General features: G+C 38.3%; 1 protein-coding gene across 24 annotated transcripts in view; it reads left to right on the forward strand.

The window, feature by feature from the left end:
- The window catches only part of RBFOX2 (RNA binding fox-1 homolog 2), a 290,327-nt gene that overhangs the window by 77,879 nt on the left and 193,550 nt on the right, over positions 1-18,898 (forward strand). For 23 of the 24 annotated variants that reach the window (XR_004265710.1, XM_032269671.1, XM_032269667.1 and 20 more), the window contains exon 2: positions 11,237-11,287. Coding sequence is in view for 22 of the 24 variants with exons in the window: in XM_032269671.1 (XP_032125562.1) it covers positions 11,237-11,287 (51 nt within the window). In the remaining 2 variants the exon portion in view is untranslated. Of the gene's footprint in view, positions 1-11,236; positions 11,288-14,002; positions 14,682-18,898 lie in introns of those variants that run through there. The other variant, XM_032269695.1, reaches the window with a different exon arrangement.

An 18,898-nucleotide genomic window follows, 5' to 3' on the forward strand; every position in this document is an offset into this window, starting at 1 on the left:
CAAGCAGTCTTCCGCACTTGGCTTCCCAGAGTGCTCAGATTGCAGGAGTGAGTCACGGTGCCTGGCCAAAATTTTATTTCTTACTTACGTACTTCAAAATATAATTTTGTCATTATGATTGAATTTTATTTTTTTTTTAAAAGGCAAGAACAAAGTAGATTTGTAAAGGAAATTTAAAGAACTGAGGGTGTTAGCCAAACAGGAATTGATGACACCAGAGTGGACTATCTAGCTGTATGAAGCATACGTAGTCATACCTGGGCTGTATGATGTGGCCTTTTGTTCTGAGGCTGCATACCTGTACAGCATGTGACTGTACTGAATAGGCAGTTGTAACACAATGTATCTAAATATATCTAAACATGGAAAAGGTATAGCAAAAATACAGTAGAAAAGATATAGGGCACTTATCGTGAATGCAGCCTGTAGGACTGGAAGTTGCTACGGATGAGTCAGTAAGTGGTGAGTAAATATGAAGGTCTAGGGCATGACTGTACACTACTGTTGACTTTATAAACACTATACACTTAGGGTACACTACATTTATAAAAAATTATTTTTCTTTAACAAATTCGCCTTAGCTTACTGGAGCTTTTTTGTAAACTTTTAAACATTTTTTAACATTTTGATTCTTTTGTAATAACACTTAAAATACAAACATATTACACAACTATACAAGAATATTTTCTTTATATCCTTATTCTATAAGGTTTTTTGCTAAGATTTTTAATTTTTTTTTTACACTTTTTAAACTTTTTGGTTGAAAGCTAAGACATAAAACCACACATTAGCCTTGGCCTCCACAGGGACAGGATCATCAGTGTGCTTTCCACCTCCATACCTTTCCCACTAGAAGGAGATCAGGGCCAGCAACACACATGGAGCTGTCATTTTCTGTGATAACAATTCCGTGTGCTGGAATACCTCCGGAAGGACCTCCCTGAGGCTATTTTACAGTTAACTTTTTTTTTTTTTAAATAAGTGGAGTACAGTCTAAAATAATGAAAAAAGTATGGTGTAGTAAATACATAAACCAGTAAAATAGCCATTTATTATCATTATCAAGCATTGTGTACTGTACATTATTGTATGTGCTGGACTTTTATACAACTGGCAGCACAGTAGGCTTGTTTACACTACATTGCACAAACACGAGTAATGTTTTGTGCTATGGCAGTTATGATGTCACTATGATAGGAGTTTTTTTCAGCTTCATTATAATTTTTTTTTTTTTTTTTTTGAGACAGAGTTTTGCTCTGTTGCCCAGGCTGGAGTGCGGTGGCACTATCTGGGCTCATTGCAACCTCTGCCTCCTAGGTTCAAGCAATTCTCATGCCTCAGCTTCCCAAGTAGCTGGTATTATAGGCATGCACCACCACACCTGGCTAATTTTTGTATTTTTAGTAGAGACGGGGTTTTGCCATGTTGGCCAGGCTGGTCTTAAATTCCTGACCTCAGGTGATCTTCTCACCTTAGCCTCCCACAGTGTTGGGATTACAGATGTGAGCCACTGTGCCTGACCAGCTTCATTGTAATCTTATGGGACTACCATTGTTTATGCAATCTATTGTTGACCAAAGTATTGTCATGTGGCCTTGACCGTATATGTCACTCACAAAAGGCAACGTTTCTTTGGTCACCTTAGAGGTATTCTCATTCATTCTGTCCTTGAATACTAGAATCAGTTTATAATATCACTAGTTTTTGAACACCTTACAGTGAGGCAGAATGGCCTTTTGGCACAGATTCCTAAAGAACTGATGTAGAGTAAGCCAAGAAAATTAAAAGTTGGTTATTTGGAAATGTGCAATGTGCTGCTTTGTGGAATTTATTCCCATAGACTATATAATTTCTCTCAAGTTGTTTGCAATGGATAGATATGGGGGTTGGGAATGAATTCTTTTTGAGCTTCTCCTGTATGTTAAATATTGTGCCAGATAAGCTTCACCCAATTATCTCATTTAATATCACAACTTTTTGTGGTAGATATTATCTGTTACGCTGTTGAGAAAATTTCGGTTCAGAGACATTAAGGATTTTGACTGGAGTCACATAGTTAGAAAGTGACCCAGCCAGAATTTGAATCTATGTCTTCGACTCCCAAGGTTCAGTTCAACCTTTCTGCATGATGAAAGGAGTGACACACACACACACACACACACACACTCACACTCACACACACACACACACACACGTATATAAATATAACTAGTATAGTCTGAGGTGAATAGTTTATATGACTTGAGAGTCAGGAGTTCTAAATTCTGGGTTCTCTTTCTTCTGTATCTACACAAGGTACTTCTAAGTCTCAGCTTCCTCACCTGTAAAGAAAACGAGTTTGATTGGTTATTTCTTAGACACCTGTGACTACTATTGAAGAAATTTTAATGTGTTTCAAAGTTGATCTTTGAGAACCCAGTAAATCCCTGTGTCAGATTTACCATAAAAATACTACATATATCAGGTCGAATTAATTTTTAAAAAGTGGGGGTAGGGCCAGGCATGGTGACTCACGCCTGTAATCCCAGCACTTTGGGAGGCTGAGACGGGCAGATCACCTGAGGGCAGGAGTTCGAGACCAGCCTTGCCAACATGGTGAAACCCTGTCTGTACTAAAAATAGAAAAAAATTAGCCGGGCGTAATGGTGGCGCCTGTAATCCCAGGTACTTGGGAGGCTGAGACATTAAAATGACTTGAGCCCAGGAGACAGAGTTTGCAGTTAGCTGAGATTGCGCCACTGCACTCCAGCCTGGGTGACAGAGTGAGACTCTGTTGTAAAAAAAAAAAAAAAAAAAAAAAAAACGTGAGAATAAATGCGAAGGGAGTAGTGAATGTAACAAAGAACTGTCATTGATTGTCTTAATGGGGAGGTGGATGAGTTTTATTGTAGTGAAGGCTTAGTTTACTAGTTAACAGTTGGGCCTCAGCCGGTCGAGGTGGTTCATGCCTGTAATCCCAGCACTTTGGGAGGCCGAGGTGGACAGATCACCTGAGGTCAGGAGTTGGGAGACCAGCCTGACCAACATGGAGAAAAACCCCATGTCTACTAAAAATACAAAATTAGCTGAGTGTGGGGCACATGCCTGTAGTCACAGCTACTCTGGAGGCTGAGGCAGGAGAATTACTTGAACCCTGGAGGCAGAGTTGCCCTGAGCCAAGATCACGCCATTACACTCCAGACTGGGCAACAAGAGCAAAACTCTGTCTCAAACAAACAAACAAACAAACAAACATAGTTGGGCCTCATGTTGGGACCATGTTGTTACATACTATCAGAGTCCTATCTCTTATAAGTCTTCATCTTATCTCTAAGTATTTTGACCTCTTCTGGTTTGGAAGCAGAATGATGCCCTGTGGTGGCTTAGCAATTTCTCTTCCTGAGGCCGAGCACAGTGGCTCATTCCCGTAATCCCAGCACTTTGGGAAGCCAAGGCAGGAGGATCACTTGAGGCCAAGAGTTTGAGACCAGTCTGTGCAACCTAGTGAGACCTTGTCCCTACAAAAAATAAAATTAGCCATGTGTGGTGGCACATGCCTTTAGTCCCAGGTACTCAGGAGGCTGAGGTAGGGGGATCGCTTGAGCCTGTGAGGTTGAGGCTTCAGTGAACCATGTTTGTGCCACTGCACTCTAGTCCAGCCTGAGTGACAGAGTGAGACCCTGTCTGAGAAAAAAAATTGTGTGTGTGTGAGTGTGTGTGTGTGTGTGTGTGATACATTTGTTGATTTGTTGCAAGGGTTTGTTGCAGGGATTAGTTTTTGCATGTAATAGCATATGGTATTTTACATCTTCTGTTCCTGTGGTTTTCCTTTTAGGTCCCAATTCAAAAATAGGCTTAATACTTGAAAAACAATTAGCTTGGTGCAAGTAACATAGTGAAACATCCTGAGCAACTTGATTTGCTTTTTTTTTTTAGTCAGTGTGGCCTGTTTCCTTTTGTTATGAAATATGTGCCAGGTGATATGAAATTCATTTTCAGCTGGGGAGTAAGTCAATGGAAAATCTGAGCTTGTACCCATCACCCAAGTTATGTTTGTAGAATAGAGCTTCATTTTTTTGCTTTCCCTTGCTTTTGTCTCTCTAAATTGCAGAGTGGTAAGAATCATTTTGTTCCATTTTTATTCTTCCCTTTCCATTTTGTGAAACTGGTTTGATTTTGTTAGACACAAAAGAAAGGCAGTGGGTGGTTTTGTGGTCTTGTTTTGTTGTTGTTCTTTTTCTTGAGACAGGGTCTCACTCTGTTACCCAGGCTGGAGTGCTTTGGCATGATCTCAGCTCACTGCAACCTCCATCTCCCAGGTTGAAGTGATTCTTGTGCTTCACCCTCCTGAGCAGCTGGGGCCACAGGCGTGCACCACCACAACTGGCTAATTTTTGTTATTTTTGGTGGAGACCAGGTTTCACCGTGTTGGCCAGGCTGGTCTCAAACTCCTGACCTTAAGTGATCCTCCCTTCTCAGCCTCCCAAAGTATTGGGATTGCAGGCAGGAGCCACCATGCGCGGCCTCAGATTTGTTTTTTTTCTTGCCTCGTTTAACTCTGCTGTGAGTTTCCAGTTTTCTGCACTCAGCTCCTAGCCAACTCTCAGCAATGATAGAAGCCAGGGAGAAATGCTTTGGTAGCATTATGTCTTTTTTAAGCTTCTCAGGCAACTTCATTTTGGTTAGTGTTTTATTGATCATTGCTTAGGATTTATGGCGAGTATGTTATATCACATGTATAATTTTGTATGGAAAGCAGAGCTTTTGAGCTACAGTATTGTTAAGTGCTCTTAGTACCTCTCAACTGTATTTTTTAAATACTGCAAAAAATAGTACCTTTTTTCCCTTCTGTGTGATGTATTCTGGGTAATTTCACGAGTATTTTTTTGTAATTTTGCCAGTATTCTGGGAAAATATATTGACTAATCATTCAGGAATGATATTGATAATTTCCAGAAAGCATTTAGAAAAGTGGCTGTAAAAATCACTTTTTTCAGTATGTATCAATTCAACACAGTACTGGAGGTCTTGTTCTAATAGTAGGTTTGAAGTTATCACTCACCTCTATCCACCCCCACCACACTTTTAAAAAGATCTTCTGAAGTCCAGTGGTTAATTTTAATAGACTTTAGTTATGGTATCAGTCACATTGTCTTGTAATTTTTATGACTCTCTGAACTCCTCAAGGGCAAGGATACCAGCACTATGTTTCTCAAAGCAGTTGTTCAATCCACTCTTACTGAATAAATGAAGGATTCTTTTGCTTAAAGAGATTTTGCAGATGTAGGTGCATATAGGAGCTTCTAAGCAGTCAAAGAAGAATATAAAAGTCAGATGCTGTTTTTCTTGTGGTATGTCACTTCTCTCAGTATCCACTGTACATGCACAGTTCATTGGCAGTAGGGTTTTTTTGTTAGTTACTTAAGGGTTTTTCTGTTGTACTTTCACATGTCCACTAACCAGCATCTTCTAAACGGTTTTAATTGCTGACCTTAATAAAGAATCTTGCGGTTGGTGTTTTTTCTTAGGTATTTCTTTTTAATTTTGTGCAGTCTCTGTGCCAAGACAGATGCAGTTTCATTTTTAACTTACTAGGCCAATAATGCTTGCTTATAGACATAATGCTATTAAAACCTGCTCTTTTTGGACTTTTAACACATCTGATTTCCATCTCTTCTGTTCCAGTAGCTTTCCTTGTAATTCCATCTCTGCTTTAAATGCCAGTTATTGTTTTTATACTGATTAAAAATGCAGACTTCTATATCATTAGATAATCATAATCATCCCTGATCAGACCAGGAAAAGCTTTCCTACTATTATGTTGGCACAAAAGTAATTGCAGTTTTTGCCATTGCTTTAATTTTGCACCAGCCTAGTTGTTGCCATGAAGCAGTAGAAGTATTGGGTATAGAATTAAGACCTAAGTCTGAAGGCATCTCAGCCACTGTCATTAGTTATTTGATTATGAGCAAATCACTTAAACTGTTTGAAATTGTTTTGTCATCTGTAAAATGAGATTTATAAAACTTGTTTTATGTGTTGTGAGGACTAAGTGAGATATATAGTTGGTCTTATACGTTATAAAGCATTAAGAAACACTGACAACAGCTTTATTCTAAGTCATATGTGAATTTCACAAAATGCAAAATTTAATAAAATATGCCCTTTCAACCTTCCGTGAATCTGATTCTTCTGTGTAGAGGTAACCACTATTAGAAGTTTGTTGTATATCTTCTTTATCTTTTCTATGCATCTACTTACTTTTTTTGTTTTTTTAAGAGATAGAGTCTTGCTGTATTGCCCAGGCTAGTCTCAAACTCCAGGGTTTGAACGATCCTCCTGCCTGAGCCTTCTGTGTAGCTAGTCATTTCTGCCTGAGCCTCCTGTTCTGCTGTCATTTAATATGATCTGAGATCATTCATAAAGATTTTACCTTATTTTAAAAACCTTGCATGTGGGATGTTGAAATTGTGCAACCAATAATTAATAACACTGTTACCTTGTTATTAATGGAAACTGAGGGTTTTTTTTCTAGTTTTTCACGATCACAAACAACACTGTTTTGCAGATCTTTGCATGTGCTTCTTCTTTGTCTAGATAGAGATATGAAGTTACAAGAAGGTATATGCATTCAATATTTTGATAGTAGTGTCAAATTATTTTCCATAACAGGATCCCAATATGCTTATATTCCTGCTATTAGGTATCAGAGTACCCATTTACTCATCTTTTTGCCTATTTATGGTGTTTTCATTTTTGCCAATCTCATAAGTGAAACATGGTATCTTAAATCTAAAAGAATGTTCATAGGCAGCATGGTTTGTGAGCACAAAAACCATAACTGAAAACAATTTAATTATTCATTAACAGGAAAATAGGACAGATAAGTAATTTATTTGACATGTTTATAGTTTATAAGAGAATACTAAATGGCAATCAAAGTTAATAAAATATAGTTACGTGCGCTAGTGGAGATGAATCTTACATAGTATTGAGCAAAAATGTCAAATTATTGAAGAATACCTACAATAGGATCCATGTCTGTAAAATTCAAAATCATGCAAAATCAATGCATTTGTAAGAGACAGATACAAACAAGGAGGGCTGGAGAGTTCCAAATAGCCTTATCTGAGAGGTAGGAAGTAAAGAAGAGTAATGCTTTGCTATGGCAGGTGGAGGAGTAAATCCATTTCCTCTGACACATCTCTGTGTAACCTATTATGACCATGTTTGCTATCGAAGCTTTTGACAATACTGGCTTATACGAATGTGATCTTTTCCTTATAAAAAGTTTTTTGCATTGTTGAACTCCATGATTTCATGGAATATTGTTCATATGTGGGATGTCCTCTGGGAGTGACGAATTTCTGTTAATATGCTTTTGGGGTTTTTGATTACTTTCTTAATCATATAATTAATCCCTTTGTCAATTATGAAATGTTTGTTTTAAGGGGATAATACCGAATGATTAGTAGAGATGAGAACCTGGAAAAATGGAAAGAACAGGGGCTTTGTAGTCCAGCAGACACAGGCTGGCAGTTTGACTTTCCCACTCAGTATCTATTACTTATTGGGTCAGTTACTTACCTTCTCTGAGTTAGTTTCCCCAATGATAGGAAATATATTTTTGTATACTGCTATATTATCTCATTCTCTTTGTCTTTATCTCTTCGTCTTCCCTTCCATCCTAGAACTATGCTGATTAGGTGCTCAATATCTGGTGGTTATTAATCATCATCTTTTATCATCGTCATTGTTAAAATTTGTAGGGAATGGTGTTGGAGTAAATTGATAGAATTTATAATAAACAAAAGGCACTTGTGCATTTCAGAAGGAGCCCCATTTTTTTGTTAAAATCTAAACTGCATGTCTCCCCTATAAAAATCAGTATGAAAAATAGCCAATATTGCCTGTAACTATTATTATTTTTAAGTAACAGTTTTAATGAGATACAATCACAGACCATAAATCTCGCCTTTTTGAAGTGCTTTCAGTGTTTCAGTGGTTTTTAGTATAATAATGGAGGTATACATCCATCACTAATATCTAATTCCAGAACATTTTCATCTCCCCCCAAATAAACCTGGTTGCCATTAGCAGTCACTGCTCATTTCTTCCCACTAGTCCCTGAAACCACTAATCTATTTTCTGTCTCTATGAATATGCCTTTTCTTGACATTTCATATGAATAGAATTATGTAATTTGTAGCCTTTTGTCTGTTTTCAAGCATGATGTTTTCAGTATTCATCTGTGTTGTATCTGTACTTTATTTTTAAAATTACTGAATAATATTCCACTATGGATGTACCATACCATACTTCATTTATCCATTCATCAACTGATGGACACTTGGTTTTTTTTCTGCTGTTTGGTTATTATGAAATAATGCTGCTATGAACATTCATGTACAAGATTTTATGTGGACATTTGTTTTCAGTTTTCTTTTTGGTCATATAACTATATTTAATATGACCAAATTATTAATATGGAATAGCTGGGTCATATAACTATATTTAATATTTTGAAGGACGATTCAACTGTTTCCAGAGCAGCTGTACCATTTTACATTCCCACTGTCAATGTAGAATAAGTCTGATTTCTCCACATCCTTGACAGTACTTATTGTTGTCTGGCTTTTTGATTATAACCATTCTGATGAGTATGAGTTTTATCTCCATGTGATTTTGATTTGCATAATGACTTATGATATTGAGCATCTCTTCAGGTACTTATTGACCATTTGCATATCTCTTTTGAAGAACTGTCTTGTTTGTCCTTTTGTTTTATGTATTTGGGATACACATTTCTTATCAAACACATGACTTGCAAATATTTTCTCCCATTGTGTGAGTTATCTTTTTATTGACTTGATAGTATCCTTTGAAGCACAAAAAATAATTTCAATGCTTTTTTTTTTTTCCCATAGAAGTGGGGTCTCACTAAATTGCCCAGACTGGTCTTGAACTGGGCTGAAGAGATCCTCTTACCTTGTCTTCCTAAAGTGCTGGGATTACAGGTGTAAGTCACTGCACCTAATCTTTTAAAAAAAAAATTTTTTTTTTAGAGATGTGGTCTTGCTCTGTTATTCCAAGCTAGGGTGCAGTGGTGTGATCATAGCTTACTGAGGCCTCAAACTCCCAGGCTCAGGCGATCTCAGCCTCCTGAATAGCTAGGACTGCAGGTGTGTGCCACCATACCGAGCTATTTTTTGAAAATTTTTTGTAGAGCTGGGATTTCACTGTGGTACCCAGGGTGGTCTTAAACTCTTGGCCTCAAGCAGTTCTCCTGCCTTGACCTCCCAAAGGGCTGGGATTACAGGCATGAACCACTGCACTCAGCCAAAAGTTTTAAGTTTTGATGAAGTCTAATTTATTTGATTTCCTTTATTAGTTGTGCTTTTGGTGTCACATTGAAGAAACTGTTGTCTAATCAAAGGGCATGAAGATTTACTCCTATTTTTAAAGAGTTTTATGGTTTTAGATATGCTCTATTTTGAGTTAATTTTGTTTATAGTGTGGGATAGGGTTCCAACTTCATTCTTTTACGTGTGGATCCATTGACTTTCTTGGCATTCTTTTCAAAAATCAGCTAGCCATAACTGTAAGGGTGTGTTTCTGGCCTCTCAGTTGTATTCTGTTGGTTTATCTCTCTATCCTTATGCCAATATTACACTCTCTTGATTATTGTTGCTTTGTAGTAAATTTTGGCATTAGGAAGTGTGAATTCTTCAACTTTTTTCTTCTTTTGCCAGATTGTTTTGGTACCCATAATTTTTTTTAAAGGCAGTTATCCTCAGTGTCTTTCTTCGAGGAGACTATAAATATTAAAATGTCCAAAACAGGAATATAGGAATAGATAAAGAGAACTTGGATTGTCTGTGATTGCATCAGTGACTGAATTCCTACACATTTTCTGGTTATTTATCTTCATTTATTTATTTAAACATTCTTTTGGGTGTCTGCATGTGTTAGATACTGTGCTAGGTCTCAGGGAAACCATGGTGAACAAGACACAGAGTCTCTGCAGTGAGCTTAAGTTGTCTTCTGGCTTTCATGCTTTTGACTATCAAATATCTGAATATAGTCAATCTACCAATTAGTGAAAAGTTTACTCTATTGTCATGTTCAAAAGTCCTATCAAGGAAAATTTCTTTTACGCTGTTCTGCTAGTAGGAATAGAAGTACAAATGAATGGAAGAAGAGGATGAATATCTAAGTAGCAATGTTGAGCACTTTGACAATTACAAAAACACTGTATGTTCTCATTTACTCCTTTGTGTGCACATGTATCTTCCCTCATTTAAAGGTTCCCTTGAAAGCAAGGGGCTTATTTTTATTCAACTTTTTTACTCCATCAGTCAACTAACAGTGCTTGGAAATTTTTAATAGTAGTGTATATTAACTGAGTGATTGAATGGGTCGAGTAAGCTGGAAATGAGTGCTCATGTTATATGACCTTATACTAAATTAGGGTTTGCATAGCTTTTATTAGCTATCATCTTTGCCTTCAAGGATCTTGATTTAGTGGTTTACATTGAAGATGAGACAGATAGTCTACATCGTATACCTTTAAAAAAAGATTAATTGGAATAATAAATAACATAAAAAGTAAACTGCATAAATAAGCTAAATAAATATTAAATATTACAAGGAGTCACTTGAGTCCATAGGATGATATAGAGTAGTAGAGGAAGTTTTGAACAGAGGTTGAATTTCATCCAGATTTCAAAGAACTGAGGGGATAAAACAAAAAAGTGAAAACTGAGGGGAAACAGGTTGATAGAGATGACAAAACTTTTCTGGGTCAAGAGGCAGTTCTCAACAGGGTTGGTACTTGTCCCCTTTCTATCCAGGGGACATTTGGAAATAAACCAAATGGTTAGCCTAGTATTTAGGGGTGCTATGGCTTGCCATGAGTTGGGACTGGGGATGCTGAGGTCCTACATTGTACGATGAAGTTAGGAATTCCTCTGACCCCAGTCTGAGTAGCACCCTGCCTAAGATATACTGGGAAGGAAACACATTTAGCTGCATAAGGAGGAAAATAATTTTTATGCATAGTGCTCCTAAGCAAATACTGTTTTTGTTTTTGCCATTGTAGAGGCTTAACGAGGAGATATATACACTTTAGGTAGGGTGGAATACAGGTAAAGGAACATTTTAGGAACCAGGGCAGGAATTTGTATTTGATCAGTTTGGATGATTTTGATTATTTCTTTCCTCTCATAGTTTGGTATTTTTCTTGTCTTTCTCATAGAACGAGCCTCTGACTCCAGGTTATCATGGATTCCCAGCGCGGGACAGCCAGGTTGGTATCTGCTGTTTGTAACTTAGATGATGTGTGTATGTGGTGTGTTCCATCAAAGGGCTGCTATGATAGAGGGCATTTCCTGAAATTACTTATTTTGAGAGGGAATGTGGCTGGTTTCAGCAATGAATTTACTTTTACATATGTAAATTAAGCGTAGTTTAAAATTCTGTAAGTATTATGTTATTAAAATTGTGGATATTATAAGAGAAAATAATCACCCAAGCACAGTAATGATTGCTTTTGTATTTTCTTTGTAGGCTACATAATAATTTTTTGACCTGGTTTTCTTGGTGCCTCATAATTCTGAATGCCGGAGTTGTCTCTTTATTACCTGCCAGTTAGCCCCAGTGCCTGCACAGATTTTTTGAGTCCTTGTAATGATCTGTAGCAAGAAAATTCCATTCTCCTCCCTGGGGGAATTCAGCCTTATGGTTTTAATCAGGGAAGGAAGGCTTGCTTGAAAGTGAAGTTTCTGCTGCCTTTCTTTGTGAGATGGGAGGATGACTGGAAAAGCTCAGGCCCTATTATTAGTCAGAGCAGAACTGCCTCCTATGAAGAGCCACACCCTTAGTATGGTTTAGGCAAGTGTATAAATGCCTTCCCTATCTTTTTGGTGTTTGAAGACTTGAGCACGTGACCTTGAAGAAGAGTTAGGATAGAAGAATGGGTAACACTTCCTCTTCGAGAAATGGGGTGGCTTAAATCACCTCGCCTCTGAAAGAAATTTGTCTTCTTGCTGTTTGGGGATATTGACGTTCTTCAGGAGATTTGAAAGGGTAGCTCCTAGAAGTATCTTTGAATGCCATTATTCCTTACAGGGTTGTTAAAAAGAGTTACCATTGTTATACTTGCCAAAGGGATGAGTTATAGTTCTAAATGAAAGAGTTCATAGTGTCCTTTCCAGAAGTTCATCGAATCTCATCAGAGCTCCTGAAGCTGATCTTAAAAAACAGGATGGTCAGCTGGGTGCTATGGCCCATGCCTGTAATCCCAGCGCTTTGGGAGGCCAAGGTGGGTGGATCACGAGGTCAGGAGTTTGAGACCAGCCTGGCCAACATAGTGAAACCCCGTCTCTACTAAAAGTACAAAAATTGGCCAGCTGTGGTGGCACACACCTGTAATCCCAGCTACTCAGGAGGCTGAGGCAGGAGAACTGCTTTTGAACCCGGGAGGTGGAGGTTGCAGTGAGTTGAGACCGCGCCACTGCACTCCAGCCTGAGTGACAGAGCGAGACTCGGTCTCAGAAAAAAACATAGGATGGCCGATAATCTATATAATCAATAGTCACTTGTTTGGAGGCCTTTCAGATTTGAGAGTATGCGTCCAATTCTTACACATTTGGTGCTGAGTTGATGTCAGACTGGCTCCAAATAGGGCATGGAAAGAAGTGTTGTTATCTCTGTGTTCATCTCCCATTGAGTTCATCACTGTTAAAATTGGAGATGGAAGCTTTTGGCAATAGATAGGGCCATTTACCCCAAATCTAAAGAGAATATAATGATTTATTTATTTTTCTTTCTGGTTTGTGTCTGTCCTAGAGCTTCTATAAGCTGGGAAACTTATGCCTTTTGATAGAACTTTTATATCTTAGTCATGTATCAGAAAAAAATTCTCATACCTGGAGATCCCCCACAGAGATTCTGATTGGGTGGGTGTAAGACTGGGCTTACCCATTCAAATATTTATAAACCCCAAAGGTGATTCTGCTATGTATGCGGTTGAGAACTGCAGTCCTATGGGCTGCTTTAAAAGCAGTGGCAGTTTCTGTTTTATCCTGTACTTTTCACCTAGGACATGTAATAAAGGGGTCATGGTTAGTCTCTTAATCTAGGCTTGCAAACTAATGCAGTTGTTTTATTTTTTATAAAATGTTGCTTATTCTGGATCTAGGAAGGTAAGCTAATTGATGTAAAGTATGGAAATAGACTTACGGCGTTTAAAAGACTGAAAGGGTACTGTATAATGCTGTGTTCTTCCTGTGTGGATTACAGATCAATAAGGAGCTAAGCAAAAGGAGTTAATAGGAATTTATTAAAGCCTAAAAAAGTAGCCTCTTTGATTGTACCTACTTAATTTTTTTCTTTCTTTTGCAGCAGGGGCCCACTTCTGTAACCTGCACATTGATTACTAATGCTATCTCTGCTGCAGGCCTGTTGCAGACCCTTTGCCATGGTTTAAAGCTGCTAATTTACTTTGAGGCACATTCTAATGGTGACAGGCTTATTTTAGTTTATTTTCTTGGGCTTTATTTTGTACTGTGGTTGGATCTTTGAATTAGAGATCTTAGAGTAGTGCAAATAGGCAAATATTGAATAGCTGCTTGTTGTACTTGATGAATACAGAATCCAAATGAGTGCTGCTAATTAATGCGCCTAACCTTGTGAACTCTCACTTTGTGCTTTGAGATTTGGGAGGCATTTATCAGCGTGAAACACTGGTAGCTGAACAGTCTGAGCTGGCGGAAATAGAACTTGTGATCTTTATATCTCCTCAGCATGGTTTTAGCTCAGCAAATCAAGGAACTGGGGAATGGGGTTATGGTGAATTTTAATTGTGACTTTATTTACTTTCCCTTTTTTGTTACTGGTTTGTTTGTTTGTTTGCTTGGTTTGTTTTTTGAGACAGAGTCTTGCTCTGCCACCCAGACTGGAGTGCAGTGGTATGAACATGGCTCACTGCAGCCTTGACCTCCTGGGCTCAAGTGATCCTCCCTCCTCAGACTCCTCAGTAGCTGGGACCACAGGTGTGTGCCACCACACCCGGCCTGTTTGCTTTCCTTTTTCTTTAGCTGTTCCTTTCTAAATAGGTAAGAACCATCCACAGACAAGATTCTTATCAGTGGTTGAATGGTGATTTTAAAAGAGGTAACTCTTTTGATTGTTGTGGAGCACTTTCATCAGTTATTTCTCATCTTATTCTCCCAACCACCCCTTTTGAAGTAGATGAGACAAATATTTCCTTTGGAAAGATAAGGAAATTGAAGAACACAGAGGTAAGTGACTTATCCAAGGCAACAACTGAAGTAAGTAGCTGAATAAGAATTGAAACTTGTCTTCTGTCTGAGGGTCCTTTTCTCTGTACTGGAGAATTATTGATTGACCAGAGGAAAATGTGGTCATCTGTGAATGTGCCCATTCACTCACTCACATTATTTTATTTACCATGTCGGGGCTTCATAGACTTGTTTAAGCTCAACCATAGATGTAGAAGTCCATGACTCCTGATTAAAGATTATTACTACTAAGTTTGTTAGCACCAAGTGTACCAGCATTTCACTTTTTAAGTGACTCTTTTATCATGTTATATACAGTCCCAACAGCACATTTGAATTAGAAATCTGAAGGAAAGGAGCAGGGAAAACCACCGGCCACCTCTTGCGTTTTTATGCAAGGTAACCTCAGCCTTCTTTCCTGATCTATTAAGAAGCTTTATGGGATGACAATTCATTGCTTTTATAAAGCATTCTAAGCATTTCACCATACTTGCTAATGTGGTGGTTTCTCTATAGAAGTGGAGGAGACAAACATTGTTCTAGTTTTGCCTAAGTGAAAACTAGTTCAGAAAAGTGAGAAATTTTATCTAAGGCCATGCAGGGCCAAGTGCTGCAATACTTTGGGAGGCCAAGGTGGGAGGATTGTTTGAGCTCAGGAGTTGGAGACCAGCCTGGGCAACGTAGCAAGACCTTGTCTCTACTAAAAATAAAAACAAATCAGCCAGATGTGGTGGTGTGTGCCTGTAGTCCCAGCCACTTGGGAGCCTGAAGTGGAAGGATTGCTTGAGCCTGTGAGATTGAGGCTGCAGTGAGCTATGATTGTGCCACTGCACTCCAGCCTGGGTGACAGAGCAAGACCCTGTCTGAAAAATAAATGAATAAATAAATAAGACCAGGCAGGATTTTAGATTGATGATACCGTGGAGTAGTTTAGATTCCTAGTTGACTGTTTCTTTGTGATTTATGTGCATGTGCTTAGGAGTGTTCCTAGGCTTTGATTAAGGCTAGAATGTTTCATGGATTTGCAGTATTTTTAAAGTAGGAGAATACTTGTGTACATGAGCTCTAGGGTTTTTATATAAGAAGAGCTTAAGAGCAGCAATCTGATTAGAAGAGGGCTTTGTTCTGTACAGCAAGCTTACTGTTTTTGCTAAGATTGTTTATATGGGATGGCTGGATTTCCTGGAAAGTGATGGGGGTCCTAAGGCTAGCCCCTCACTCTTTCTTGGTGCAACAACTTTATGTCTGCTATAAATAAGATGACCATATAAACTTTAGCATTCAAGTTTGGGCACTTTTGAGAATAAAACGTGATGCCAATAATTAGTTTCAAACAGTTCCAGGTAAACCGGGATGTATGGGCATCCTTCTATAATTAAAGAAATACAGTCAGTGTTTTCTTAACCAATGTGACCAGAACTAGTAGGCCACGGGTTAATCTAAACAATTGATTGAAGTGGGGAAATATTTTAAATTTTAAAATAAAAATTAAAAGTGTTTGGGGGTGAATAGGAGAGAGTTGTTTACTAGTTTTAGGTGGTCTAAGAATGCTAAAAGCTTTCCTTTATTAGACTTAGGAACTGGAGAACATTAGTTAATTTAACCAATTTTAATTGATTAAAAGAGCTTATACTTTAATCAGCCATAGGGAAGACTTACTTTTGTTTCATCAACTTTGTATCTCCTTAGTGGCTACTTGGCTAAATTTTGTTTTCTGGTTTTAGAGTCAACTCAGTTTGGGGGATGGGTAGGGAAGAGGATTAGAGCAGATACACGCAAACTAGAGATAATTTGTTTTGCTTCATTGGGGTGGTCTAACCAAGTAAGGGATGTTCAGCAGTGGGGATACTTGGAAAACTAAGTGTTGAAAATAGTACTGATAGTAGTATCTCAGTGTAGTCCTTTTTTATTAGAACCCTAAATTGTGGCACATTGCAGTGTTCAAAGCTTGAATTGTATGGGAGTGAAACATTACCCTTAACATTTGAGATTAAAGAGAGTACAGAATTCTGCTTGGTTTCAGGTTCGGGGTCACCTACAGGACTAGGAATATTAGTAAATTATAAAAACCTATATCAGCTGGGCACGGTGGCTCATGCCTGTAATCCCAGTATTTTGGGAGGCCAAGGTGGTCAGATTGCCTGAGCTCAGGAGTTCGACACCAGCCTGGGCAACATGGTGAAACCTTGTCTCTGCTAAAAATACAAAAAATTAGCCAAGTGTGGTGGTGTGTGCCTGTAGTCCCAGCTACTCCTGAGGCTGAGGCAGGAGAATCACTTGAACCTCAGAGGTGGAGATTGCAGTGAGCTGAGATCGCACCACTGTACTCAAGCCTAGGAGACAGAGCAAGACTCCAGCTCAAAAAAAAAAAAAAAAAAAAAAAAAAAAAAAAAAATCTGGGAATGGTGGCGCACTCCTGTAATCCCAACTACTTACTCTGGAGGCTGAGGCAGGAGAATTGCTGGAACCCAGGAGGTGGAGGCTGCAGTGAGCCGAGATCATGCCACTGCACTCCAGCCTGGGCAACAAAGCGACACTCTATCTCAGCAACAACAACAAAAAACCAAGAAAGCCCTAATGTTTACACCTGTGGTTATAAACTGTTTTATTTCTTCCTTATGAATAAGTACACCCTTTAATTATTTTTCCTGTCTTATTGCACTGGCTAGAATTGCAAATATTATGTGGGTTAGGAGTGGTGAGAGAGAATGCTTTTGCCTTGTTTCTGCTGGGGAAAGCTTTCATTATTTCATCATTAAAAATTATTTAAGCTATAGTGCTCTATTTTGTTTATTAATTGATGAATAAAAATGTATATAGTTTTGGTACACAAAAAACCCAACTGATATCTGTTAAGTACCTTACAGTTTACAAAACACTCCTGTGTATATCAGTTTCGATCTTCACAATAGTTCAGTCAGGTAGGTTGGGCTTTATTATCCTTGTTTTATAGATAAGAACACCAAAGCACAGAGACTGTCAAATCAGCCTCCCAGTCTTAATTACACAGGTGGTAAGTGAAGAATTGGACTTGAATCCCAATTTTCAGCCTCCGTGTCTTGTATTTCCCTTTTGTATTTTTCTGTCAGTGCCTCTCTGAATATGAATGTTCTTTTGCTGGTGTGACAAGATAAGATATTCTGAAATCTTTGCGTATATAGCAGCATGAAGTCTACGTGTGACCTGAAAGTCCCTTGAATAACCTATTTCTGTCAAGTTTTCTCTCTATCTGGTTTGTTAAAATGGCTTATGATCTAAACTTTATCTGTTTGTATTTTAAATAAAAAGAAAAAATGTCATGTGGTCATTCTTTGATTTGGTTTTTTTTTTTTTTTTTTTTTTTTTTGAGACAGTCGCCTAGGCTGGAGTGCAGTGGCACGATCTTGGCTCACTGCAACATCTGTCTCCCGGGTTCAAGTGATTCTTCTGCCTCAGCCTCCTGAGTAGCTGGGATTACAGACATGTGCCACCAAGCCTGGCTAATTTTTCTATTTTTAGTAGAGGTGGGGTTTCACCATGTTGGCCAGGCTGGTCTCAAACTCCTGACCTTAGGTGCTCCGTTCACCTCGGCCTCTCAAAGTGCCAGAATTACAGATATGAGCCACCACGCCAGGCCCATTCTTAAAAAATGCTTGTCAGTGACTTCTCAAAATTATAATTTTTTCTTCAATTTTCTAAAATTCTGTTGAAAGACACAATGTGGATATGTTCCATTGATTAGCAGAAATAAGTGGGAACGTTAAAGGAGATGCATAAGTTGACAAATATAACAGAGTGGCAGACCTACTTTTAATATAGAGGATAAATTTTAAATGACCTGAGAGTTTTTTTCTTAAAAAGTATTTTCCTTCCTGAAGAATTTTTTTCTTTTTTCTAATCAGTTTTTTTTCATGGGTAGAAAACGAACTTTATTTTAGTCAAATTTTTACAATGAAATTTCAAGGCTTTTAGTTATTTTTATTGGGAACCGTGGACAACAGCAAATGCATCTTCTATAGTACTCATTTGGCTTGGCTGAAGAAATGATGACTACTTTTCTTCCTTCGGGGATAGCGGTGGAATGGAGGATATGGTAAGGGTGTTCAGATTCTTGCTTTGTGCTTTTGAGCTTAAAAAAAGACTGTGATCCTAAGGAAGCAGTAGCTTTTATGTCATGACCCAGTACACATACATATGTATATGTTGACTATAACTTAGAATTAGTCTTGCCAAATGCCGCTTGTCTTTACCATGTTCTAAGTACTGGGGTATATTGTGTCCCATTCAAAAAATTATCGATTGTGACCAATGATTGACCAAAATTGATCTCTGCTGGATTTTTCCTTGACCCATTATCGGATTGCAACCTGTTTGAAAAACATTATTCTAATACTTACTGTCCTTAAAAATGCAGCCTTAAAGAAACCCCATACCTTAATTTTTTTAGATGGGATCTCACTTTGTCACCTAGGCTGGAATACAGTGGCGCAATCTCTGCTCATTGCAACCATCGTCTCCCAGGCTCAAGCAATCCTCCCACCTCAGCCTCCTGAGTAGCTGGGACCACAGGTGTGCACCTCCATGTCCAGCTAATTTTTGTATTTTTGGTAGAGATGGGCTTTCACCATGTTGCCCAG

Source organism: Sapajus apella, unplaced genomic scaffold (assembly GCF_009761245.1).
Source record: "Sapajus apella isolate SASKATOON/1434 unplaced genomic scaffold, GSC_monkey_1.0 scaffold197, whole genome shotgun sequence".
NCBI lineage: Eukaryota > Metazoa > Chordata > Mammalia > Primates > Cebidae > Sapajus > Sapajus apella.